The 12,684-nt window shown below is 39.1% G+C and overlaps 1 protein-coding gene across 1 annotated transcript; it reads right to left on the bottom strand.

Annotated features, from left to right (window-relative positions):
* Positions 1–564: 564 nt before the first annotated feature.
* LOC131687473 (uncharacterized) lies at positions 565–1,739 on the bottom strand. The gene is made up of 2 exons (XM_058971560.1): positions 1,230–1,739; positions 565–1,041 (listed from the first exon to the last, which is right to left on the bottom strand). Exons 1-2 carry the CDS (start codon positions 1,278–1,280, stop codon positions 565–567), a joined length of 528 nt encoding a protein of 175 aa, XP_058827543.1. The 5' UTR covers positions 1,281–1,739.
* Positions 1,740–12,684: the final 10,945 nt, after the last annotated feature.

The raw sequence follows: 12,684 nt of genomic DNA on the forward strand, positions 1-12,684 counted from the left end.
TGAGCTTTTCGTAAAGTTGCCTTATAAAAATTTACAATGATCTTTATAAATTTCGATTCGTCAGCTATATGAAATTAGTTACTCATTACTATGAAACTCATCATGCTTCTTTAAACTTTTCATTTGACATTTTTTTTATAAATTTCATTCAAAATTTTTACTTTTTAACGACATTTAATCAGCTAGAGATTACTGAGTAGGGAAAGTTATGAAAATTTAGAGCCATAGTACTCAAGTGAGAGCAAGGACGTGAAATATACAGATCATAAAACTAGAAGTGGCAGGGTCATCCAGAAACAGGTTTAAAATCTTACAGACTAATCTTTTGTCTTCTGCTGGCAGGAGGCGAGCTTAGGCAGCAACCTAAACCAACACTGATTACTGGAACTAAAACTATTATCATTGTGATTTTGATTTCGAATCATTCCACTATTGGGACATGTGTTGGCTCTTCCAAATCTATCATAACGACTTTGCGATGGACCAGAGTTTACTCTTCGTACAGGAAGGTTCCCACTAACATCTTCGAACAAACTTAAGCGGTACTTAGCCAATTCGGCATCGTCAAATGGCTGTTGCTCGCACGTTAGATCTCCTGCTACTATATTGGTCGGTCCAACACATCATCCTGCCTATGGAGTAGCATTTCACATGCTGTTGACTGCTACCGTATCCATCTGGCAAACCACTATCCCCACTACACGCGCTGATATTCTTTCCGAGAAAGAACTTACGTCTTAACACCGACGAAGCTCCGTAACTTGGCTCATCTACTAGACCCGAATCATAACAGTCATCATTGTCGCCGTCGTCGATGAAATCCGCACTGCTTAGACTGTTATCGCTCAGCAGAGCCTGATTCTTGTTTACTATGTCAACGGCCGACTCGAAGCTTATTCCGTCTATTATGGATGCTGGTCGCTTTTTACTGACACTGACCACCCTGAGCTGGATAATGTCTGGTGCGTCGAACGAGCTCTCTAGAAGGCGTTCGGATGCAGGGAGGCTTTTCGTCGACAGTAGTTTGGCACGTTGCAGTTTCTGAGAAGAGAGAATTTTAATTGTTGAAGAATGGACTATCAAATGTAATTGAAAAACGTAGACGAAACATAAACATAAACATACTGCTAGGTGTTTTTCTAGATCAGAAACCCAAACTTAAATGAACTACCCTTAACAAACCTAACTTCTTCCCTCTGTCAAATTAAACCGTTCCCGTGCCTGATTACCCCGGATAGCGCCTGTACACCACTCTTCAGCTTATTGTACCAACTTCGCATCGTGTAGCTGCCCCACCAAGCGCTATGATGATGGTAGCCGCTTCCGTTCGAAGCTTCGTCAGGAACTTTGCCTTCAGGCACACCCGCCAGTACGATTGAATCGTGTAGGCCGTACTGAGGTACTGGCAGTATTCTTTCCGCTACAGGATCGACCGGAACCAGCGCTGAATCGTGATGATACTGTCGATGATTCGCCTGTGAAGACAAATGTTCCGCGATATCTTCTGCGATTCACGCCTGATCTTGGTCTTCCCGACCGAGCTGGTAGTGCTGCTTATTGAGGTCCATCGTATTCGTAAAGTCCTGCACGTCCTTCTGCGAACTGACCAGCTCCTTAGGCAGTAGGATCCGATAGTTGGATAAATTCTTCGTACGTGAGGCGCCTTCCGCCCGGCGAATTTGTGCCGTTTCCAGCAATCCTGGAAATTGTGAAAAAAAAAGAAATCGGTTATAAATTCTCACCTTGAGCGTTTTGTCAATAAACCGTTAAAAAATTTGCTCAACTGATTATTGTATTATGATACTATGAAACAAAAGAAGAGTATTTATAAATACCTGAAATGTTGACAATCATCATTCTCCCGCTGGATATGCATTAATACAAATGTAGAATAAGAAAGGTGACAACTTTTATGTAACGTATGCGGAATGAAATTTGGACAACGCTTCCAGCATTAAAACAAAAATGCAACCGGTTGCAAGGCATCATACAAAACGTCATACTCTAGGCACACTTATTTTAAACATCCAGTGTTAATTTCGACCCGCTAGGAGATACCATGTGAACGAAATGGCAGCGAACGCCCAATCTGGCACCTAGCTATTATGCCAAAAAAAAGTTTTAGCGCATTTGAGGATTACGACATACTTTTTGTACCAAAGGCTGATAAACCTCCAAAAGTACCAAAATTTGGCCCAAATGAGGATTTCTGGAATAATTTGAAGCAGAGAGTATATGCCAATAATTTTCGACCTAAAACAAACAAACGTGATAATCAAAATTAAGAAAGAAATTAAGAATATGCCAACATCAATGTTTTTGACTCCTTTGCAAAAAGTTCCTGTAAACTATCATAAAGCTTCTCGAATGGGCTCAATTTTTTTCTACATTAAGTTAATAAGCTGACAAATGTTTTCATTTATTTATTTATCACGCACATCAACAGGCCGTACTCGGCCCCAATGATGGAAACTTAAACTAATTACATCTAAAAAACTGCAGGAATCGATTTCTTATTGATATTCGAGACAAATGAAAGTCGAACAGGTGCGACACGCGATTGAAGAGGCGTTGTAGTCCCGTGATAGCGGCATTAGCTGTTTGAATAGTTCGTCGAAACGGCACTCTCAGAAGAACGTTTCCGCGTATCGTTCTGGACCTTGCTTGGATGTTAACTCGCTCTAGTAAATCTGGAGAATCGATGCGTCCTGACAGAAGATCAGAGATGAATAAGGCTCTTGCAGTTTCTCTACGACACTGGAGAGTATCGAGCTGGATGAGTTGACACCGACTCTCGTAGCTTGGTAGACGAACAGGATCGCGCCAAGGCAGGCGTCGAAGAGCATACCGTATAAATTTTCGTTGAACGCCTTCAATTCGATCGCTGCTGTTCATGTAATTCGGGTTCCAGACCGCCGAACAATACTCCAGCGTAGAGCGCACTAAAGAGCAGTATAGGCTTTTGAGACAGTAAATGTCTGTAAAGGATTTAGCCGTACGGAAAATGAAGCCCAGGCTTCGCGATGCTTTACCAACAACATACGAAATGTGATTCTTAAATGTAAGTTTCGATTCTAGCACTCCAAGATACTTAACGCAGCTCACCCGGGAAACAAGAGCTCCAGACAAGTTATATTCAAACTCAATGGGATCTTTTTTTTCTGGAGAACGATATCACAGAACATTTCGCCGGATTCAGAATCATTCGGTTGTTTTCACACCATCTGCTGAAAGTGTCGAATTGCTGCTGCAAATATTGTGCGTCCGTTCGGCTCCTAATTCTGTTGAAAATTTTTAGATCATCTGCATACGACAACCGTGGTCCTTTCAGCTGATAGTTTACATCGTTGAAATAGAGAGTGAATATAAATGGTCCGAGATGACTTCCTTGCGGAATACCAGACGTTGCTGAGAACAGTTTGGAGTATGCATCACCTATGTTCACACTGAGTTGACGGTCAACGAGATAGGATTGAAACCATCGCAGGAGTGATCCACTGAAGCCAAGTTTTTCCAATTTAGCGACTGCTATATCGTGATTGATTTTGTCGAAAGCTGCAGATAAGTCAGTATAGAGGAATTCCACGAAGATCCGTCCGAAAATCTTTAAAATCGTGACCGACCATCTTAGATTCCAATGAAACTTTACACGTTTCACCGTCACGCAAGACTAAATATTTTCCACAGGTAATAAGATTATTTTGACTCAAGAGCAACTTTTCAAAAGGGCTTAAACGTTTCTTCGTGCATGAATTTCAAAAATTTTTTGTTCGATTACTGTATTTTATACAGCAAAACTATCTGAGAACGAGTTACAGGGAATGAATACTTCTGTCTGAAAAAAATATACACTGAAAAAAATGTTGTGTCATTTTTCAAAAAAACAAAAATTTGTGATAAAAATTTAAATTGCGAAAAAACCCATTTTTTAAAATTTTTTATATTTTGTTACCAAAAATCTAAAGAGAAAAGAAACATTTTGAATGTGATTGCATGATCGCTCCTACGTCGCTTCACTGCTGTTAGTATCACTCACCAAACCTATTTCATCGAGTATTACATCCATCGCATGATTTCTGACGACAGCGCCATCTAACTCTGAGATTCATAGCTATCGCACCTGACTCGAACCGTGTTGCCATTTACACAGAAACAAACAAAATGACCGGTATCTGTGAAAAATGCACAAACGACGTGGCAGGAGAAATTATTAATTAGAGGCAGAGAAGTGCGCACGCTGAGCTTTGTATCCTTTAAGGTGAGCATGCCAGTTAGTCTTAAGGCAAAAGCTATGTCAGCGGACACATGGTCATTAGGTGTTCGGTTTCGCGAATTTGAGGATACAGGAAGAGCCGGTCAGAATTTTTAGAGACCTCCGCACACCCCAATTCCACCCCTGATCACTGTGGAGACGCCGCTAACATCCAAGTAAGCTTCGATTCTCATAGATCCATTCATACCACACACTTGACCTCTGATGATTTCCTGTCCGTCTACTACCAGAACGTCCGTGGAATGAGAACGAAAACTCAGACCTTCTTACTTGCCCTTACTTCCTGCGACTACGACATTATTGTTCTCACTGAAACCTGAAACTGAAACCCGCCGCTAACATCCAAGTAAGCTTCGATTCTCATCGATCCATTCATACCACACACTTGACCTCTGAAGATTTCCTGTCCGTCTACTACCAGAACGTCCGTGGAATGAGAACGAAAACTCAGACCTTCTTACTTGCCCTTACTTCCTGCGACTACGACATTATTGTTCTCACTGAAACCTGGCGCGATGATATATTAAATTCCGAGCTTACGACGAACTACACTATTTATCGTTGCGATCGTAATTCTTCTACCAGCAATCTACGCCGCGGAGGTGGTGTTCTTATTGCGATAAAGAAAAATCTTGCTGCGACTGAACTAAAAATGCCTGGATGTGAATGTTTGGAACAGGTTGTCGTACGCGTTTCCCTGCCAGGTCGGTCGTTATTTATTTGCTGCATTTATCTGAGGCCGAATAGTGATCCTGACTTGTATAACGTACACTCCTCCGCGGTTCAGAGCATTCTTGACAAAGCCAGCCGGCGAGACAACGTATTAGTTGTTGGTGATTATAACCTTCCTCATCTCCGGTGGTCTTTCGATGACGATCTTAAGTGCTACATTCCAGAAAATGCGACATCGGAGCAAGAGACGGCCATCACAGAAACTTTGGTCTCTGATGGTTATATCAAATCTGCTCTCTTAGCAATGTGAACGGACGGACACTCGATCTAGCCTTCGTCAACGACACGAACGTGTTCGAACTGATGGAGCCTCCGACATCTATACTTAAGGTAGACCCTCACCATAAGCCCTTCGTCTTAAGATTTGACGCGTGTTCTAACGACGGCGACGATTCTGATACAACTAATGACGACCTCAACTTCGATTTTTCTCGATGCAACCTCGATGAAGTCTCATCGGCCATTGGCGCAGTCAACTGGAATGATATGCTGGATGGAAATGATTTGAATCAGGCAGTTTCGGCGTTCTTCGAGGCCATATATGGAATTCTTCGTTGCAATGTTCCTAAAAAACGTATCACTAAAAAAGTAGATTATAAGCACCCGTGGTGGAACACTGAGCTTGGCCGGCTACGCAAAGTACTACGGAAGCAACGTAAGCGATTCTTACATCACAGGACCGACGACAACAAAGTTATTCTTCGACAAATTGAGCTGCAATATGAAACAGCCCGAAACAGTGCATTCGGTGAGTATCTCAAGCAAGTCCAATGCAACCTTCGGAATAATCCCTCGATATTCTGGAAGTTTATAAATAGCAGAAGACGCTCTGGGGGTATTCCAGAAAATGTTTATCTTCGAGACAAATGTTCACAGTCCACAGCCGAATCGGTGGATCTTTTTGCAGATCACTTTCGAGATGTATTTACCAGCCCTCCTGTCAACCCATCGCAAGACTACCTTGAAACATTGCCAACCTATAATATCAGCCTCCCCTGCCCTGACGTAAACGTTACCGATGTTTTGATAGCTTTATCCAGCGTTGACCCGTTGAAAGGGCCCGGTCCGGATTGTTTGCCCCCTTTGTTCATAAAACATTGTGCCCGAGCGCTTTCTGTACCAGTAAGCATTATTTTCAAGCGCTCGATCACGGAAAATGTTTTTCCAAGTGTGTGGAAAGAAGCTGCTATAGTTCCTATCCATAAGGCAGGAAACACACATAATATTGAAAACTATAGAGGGATCTCGCTTCTGAATTGTTTGGCCAAAGTTCTGGAAAAGTTTGTTTACAATGCAATGTACGCTGGATCTTCACACATAATTGATGAACGTCAGCACGGCTTTGTAAAGAAACGCTCGACAACTTCGAACTTGATGACGTACACAAGTTTTCTAGTTCCAGCCGTCGAGAAGCGCCAGCAAGTTGATGCAATATATTTTGATTTCGCTAAAGCATTTGACAAGGTGCCGCACAACATTGCGGTTATGAAACTGCAGCGATTAGGATTTCCTCCGTGGGTAACCAGGTGGTTACAATCTTATCTTTCTGAACGATCCGCTTTTGTTAGAATCGGCACCACATGCTCAAGCGTATTTGAAACGCCAACCGGTGTCCCTCAAGGAAATCACTTAGGGCCACTTATCTTTATATTATTCATCAACGATCTCTGCACCCGCATCAAGTCTGGAAAACTACTCTACGCTGATGATCTGAAAATCTTTCGCTCCATTGCTTCGGGACTCGATTCAGCTGTGCTCCAAGAGGATATAGTCAATATTGAAGAGTGGTGATCGCTGAATGGAATGCAGATCAATGTCGATAAATGTAAGGTGATAAGCTTCGGGCGCTCGACAACTCTAAGGCGCTGCGAATATACCCTTCAAGCGTGTGTCATCGAGCACGTGGAATCTATCCGTGACCTGGGAGTGTTATTTGACAGAAAACTTCGCTTCGCCGACCACATCACAGCGACAACGGCTAAAGCTTTTGCAACATTGGGTTTTCTGAAACGAAACACTGCTGACTTCGAGGATTTCTACATTCTGAAATCTATATACTGCGTACTGGTCCGTAGCATTTTGGAGTACGCTGTACAAGTGTGGGCGCCGTACAACGCCGTGCAAAGCAATCGATTAGAGCGTGTTCAAAGAAGCTTTGTACGTTTTGCTTTAAGAAAACTGCCTTGGAACGACCCTATCCGTTTACCACCGTATAATAATAGATGTATGCTACTAGATTTGCCAACGCTGGAGTCACGTCGTACCTTCTTGCAAAGAATGTTCATTTTTGATATGTTGTCGAGCAATATTGACTCTCCCGATATGCTTTCAAGGATTAATTTGTTTGTTCCTCCTCGTGTTATAAGAAACCGACCGGTTTTATGGATCCCTAGGCACCGTACAGCATACGGCCAGAATAATCCGGTAGATAGATGTTGCCGCAAATTTAATCAAACTTCCGAACTCTTTGGCTATCATATTACTAAATCTAGTTATAAGTTAGCGATTATAAACTTTTAGCACACTAACACTTAATCTGTACGGTATCTGCCGAAGATCGAATAAATAAATAAATTTTTTTGTGATGGAGAAAAATTCGGTAAAAAAGTTTTCCTAACAATAACTTCGTACATGTTTTTAAATTTCATACTAATAGACATACAAAATAGTAATTCTATTACAGAATATAATTCTAAGCACCATTTAAAATCAAAATGCATTTAACAAAAATCTTCCAAAATGCGATAGTTTTCGAGATATTTGAAATTTTGCTCCTTCAAAAACAATTAATTCGTGTAATTATGCTCTTTTTAAAAGTTATTCGCGTTACCCCATCAGAAATGTCAAAAATTTAATGTTTATCGTTTTAAAGACGTAAAAGCAACTTTTTTAGTGTATTTGGATCCTGGAGAAGCTTGCAATAAAAAAGTTTTCCTAACAACAACTTTTGACATTTTTTTTATAATTCTTACTATTTGCAGTCAAAATTCAATTTTCTTTTTGAATATGATTCTAAACGCCATTTTAAATCGAAATGCTCTTAACAAAAATTTTCTAAAATGTAGTAGTTCTCGAGATATTTTAACTTTTGTTTTAACAACACAATTATTTTGTTTTATTACGACCTTTTCATAAGTTAGTCGCGTTTCTCTATCAACAATAATAGGTTTTTCAAAAGGCCCCTAAACTTTCCTGCAACTTTCTCTTTGACATCAAGGCGATATTGTGAAACATTTTATAGTTACAGTCGAGGTGTTTTCCGAAACCCATCCTTCCCGTCATTATTACGTTCTTGCCGAAATCCGATGAACTCGCGGAAATACATCCCATCCGGCCAGGTTTCGGCATTGAGAGCCATTTCACGAAGTTGAGGGTCAACACCAATTTTGAAAGAAATGAAATTAATTTGCGTCTTTTTTCACTAACTTCTTCACTTCGACCCGATCGTCCGTTGAAAGGCACTCTTTAACCATAGCACCAACCTCAGCTTCGGAAACGGTGGTAGCAATTCGCGACAAGTAAATACAGAGAGAACATTTAATAAATGGTTTTCTACAAAAAAATTCCTTTTGAATTTTGTCCAAATTTTATTCCGCATACGTTATTTGAATTTGCTAGTATCTTACTTCTAAAATGAAATAATTATTTTCTAACAAACCCATCCATAACGAAAGCTTGCACAACACGATGATCGCCATTTTATATTTTTAATAGGTTACCCTTACTTTTTCACATTTGTGACAGCTATGAAAATCATAAGGCGCTGCAATGAAAATTATATTCACTTCATTAATGAATCATATTGTTCGATTATGAAAACCATAAAAATCATATGAAAAGTATAAGCGACTTGTGAAATCGTGTTTATGTGTTTTTTTATCGTTTCATAAGGCAAATTTAATGGATTTTGCTAGTCAATTTGCCTGAGTGTACGCTTACGACAGCGAGCAAGTTTTGCAGTGATTACATCAATTAGCGGGAGATTTTCGGATTGATTAAAATTATATTGATTAATGGGTCTTGATTCGACGAATATATCTAAGCAGTGAATTGTTTATAAAAGCGAATTTATTTTGATATTGCGTGATTTTGGTTACATCCTAGAAAATTAGTTCATTGATAGTAATTTTCGTATATGAATAAGAGTGAGAGAAGCACAATGGATTTACAAACGCTTTTCAGAAATTTGGATGTGTTCCACCACTCCATTCAGGAGGTCGAGCACGAGCTTGCGATTCGTAACATTCCATTTGCAACGGACGAGCACGAAAGTATTAAAAGAAAGTTGAAAGATAAGATGAATATTGAGAAGCTTTTAGTGTGTGACCTAGTAGAAGAGGGGTAAGAGTAGAGCTTGCTATAATCGGTCCAGCTTTGACGGTCATTGGTGGTGTGCTGGATAATCCCAAAGCTGATGTTCGCCAACGGCTAAAATTAAATACACGTTTGATTCATTACCGCGTGCGAATTTTCTTACTCTCAAAGTCAGCAGGTGCTGACAAGCACTGGACTGAGATCATCAAATTGGGGAAACAAGCCAATAGCATTTTGCAGAAACACTTTCCTGCACTGAAGTTGCCGGAAGAGGGGTTATCAGATCCAAAACCACCAGAAGAGGATATTTCACTTGCATTAGAGGAAGTTCGAACTGCAATAGAAATACTCAATGAAACAGTGTCAGGGAAAGATGTTGAAGAGGAAATGTTAGTGGATAAAGAAACAGGAGGAGTGGTGAGAAAAACGTTGGAATTTAACAAATTGGAAATGGAATCTTCGAATGAGAGATCCAAAGAGTTAATGAAGGTTTTGAGCGATTATGAGAATGGAAAGAGGGAAAATACCACAGAATTAGTAACATTGTTCGAAGACTTTCTTGTTCAAACTAGGAAACAACAGAAACAAATGAGAGAGAGAGGGAAATGGCAAAAGGATTAGGGAAGCGAAAAAGAATATGAAAAGGAGAAAATGGCTAGAAAACCTTCTGATAGATTTGAACGAGAAAGTGCAAATTGATGCGGATTTACCGAAGAAACAAACAGTAACCCAATCAATATCAGCTGTGCAGAAAGTTGAATCGCTCAAACTGAGTCCCAAAAACTTTCCTAAAATTGAATGCCTTGAAGGGATCGTCGTCGGAGAGTCGAGACGAATCGAACTCAGAGAGTACTTCTGAAGCAAGTATAAGGAAACCCAAAATTAAATTGAGGGGTAAGGAAAAAGAAAGGAAGAGGGAAATAAAATATTAGAAAATATTTTCAAAGGGGCGAAATAAAAAGAAGAGTCGTAGAGTGAGCTTTGCCTCTACTTCTTCGAATGAATCTATTTATTCGGAAAACTCGAAGTTTTCTAGTTCGAGTGCACACTGATAGAATATATTCGTAAATCGCTATGCATTAGTTTCGTACAGATAATTTTCATAAAATATACGAATTTTTCGTACATATGATGAATCGTTCGTAGTTCTACTGAAACACATTTATTTTTTATTACGAGTTTTTCGTGAAAACCACGAAACGACTTTCGTTGGCTTATTACGAAATAGCTTCGTTCGGCAAACGAATTGTTCGCTGCTATATACGAATATCTTTATAATATTTACGAGCACTATTCGTCGAACCGTCAATGTCAACAGAGCTTCAATATGGAGTCCTTGTTGCTATACGTCAGATAATTGTTGATGTTCACGACGGTCTAGGTCTGACTATTTAGTAGCCGTATCCGTGTCCGCCGGTTTCCGGAAGGTTTTCTAAACCTCTTCCGCTTCTAGTTGATCCAGAATTTGGAGCAGTACGGATTCAGTTGAGCCATCGCTCGATGGTTTTGCATGAATAATTTTGAGTTTTTCTCTGCCGGAGCAATGTAAAAGAATATGCTATTAAATACGAAAACTTCTCTTAGATGAACGAATTGAATTCGTGCGACCAACGAGATTGTTCGTAATATACATAGACGTTTACTAAAATAAACAAAACATTTCGTTTCATTCACGAAAATTAATGTCGTTTTCAACGACAACATTCGTGCAATGTACATTAAATAAGTAAAATTCACGAAAACTTTCGTTCATCAAGCGACCATTTCTTCATATCACAATAAAATCGGTTTTGCCAGATCTGTTTTTTTTAACTAAAAAAAATCGGTGTCAAACATCGATCCCAAAAGATCGAATGAAAAAATAAGAAGATAATAAATACGAAATTTTTTCTAAGATGAACGAAATGAATTCGTGCGACCAACGAAGTCGTTCGTAATATACACAAACATTTATTGAAATAAACGAATGATTTCATTTCATTCACGAAAAATAATGTCGTTATCAACGATAACATTCGTGCCATGTACACTAGAGTGGGACATGGTTATATGAAAAAAATAAAATTTGGCTCCGAGTAACTTTTTGGGTCCCATTTAGCTCCCAGAACAACAAATTTTTAGCTCGATCGGTGAAACTATATTTTTGCGCCCACGGTTTTAAGTTTACATGGGATTTCGTATGGGAAAATTGTCTTTTGCAAATTAATTCTTCCAAGAGTCGCCCGTTATCTCCTAAAAATAAACAAATATCTGATTTTTATAGGAAATTTATCAAGGAAACAAAGTCTAGAAGACTGCAAAACGATCTGATGCTTGTGGAAAAAGTTATTAAGCAAAAACTGATTGATGCCCTGAAGATGGATGAAAATTTCAGTTTTCATAGCATCACTGCTTCTGACGGTCTAATTATATACAAAATTTTTAACTTTTTCTTATTATGTTAAAAAGAAGCCTCAATTTATCCCTCAAAACCTTGCGAAGTGACCAAATAGTATAGATAAACGATTTAGATACGTTAAGGTTGCACAGAGAATGCGTAAAATTCGCAAACGAAAAAAGCAGTTTTTTTCCACACCGTATGTCAGATCTTCATAAAAATCAATCAGCAGTACAGTGACAACATTCTACATACGCTGATTGATTTTTATGAAGATCTGACATACGGTGTGGAAAAAAACTGCTTTTTTCGTTTGCGAATTTTACGCATTCTCTGTGCAACCTTAAGAGAGGATTAAAACAAAATTGCGTACAATTGGACAACCAACAGCAGTGGTGCTAGAAAAAATGAATATTTTATCAATCGTCAGAGCATCAATCGGTTTCTGCTTAATAACTTTTTTCTCAAGCATCAGATCGTTTCGTGGTTTTCGAGACTTTGTTTCTTTGTAAAATTTCCTATACAAACCACATAACGATTTATTTTTAGGAAGTAATGGGCGGCTCCTGTAGGAATTATTTTGTAAAAGTTAACTTTCCCATACAAAATCCCATGTAAACTTTAAACAGTGGGCGCAAAAGTATAGTTTCACCGATCGAGCTGAGAATTTGCACAGTTGTTCTAGGACCCAAATAGTACCTAAAAAGTTGCTCGGAGCTGGAATCTATTTTTTGTCCCACCCTAATGTACACTAGATAAGTAAAAGTTACTAAAACTTTTGTTCATCAATCGTCAATTTCTTCACCCCACAATCTTTCTAGTCCTTAATAATGATGAGCAGGTTAAAATGGAATCGAATTTGCCAGATCGATCTTTTTAATTAATAAAAAAATCGGTGCTGTCAAACATTGATCCTAAAAGATCGAATGCGACAAACGAAATCTTTTGTAATATACATAAATGATTATTAAAATACACGAAACATTTC

Source organism: Topomyia yanbarensis, chromosome 3 (genome assembly GCF_030247195.1).
Source record: "Topomyia yanbarensis strain Yona2022 chromosome 3, ASM3024719v1, whole genome shotgun sequence".
Taxonomy (NCBI): Eukaryota; Metazoa; Arthropoda; class Insecta; order Diptera; family Culicidae; genus Topomyia; species Topomyia yanbarensis.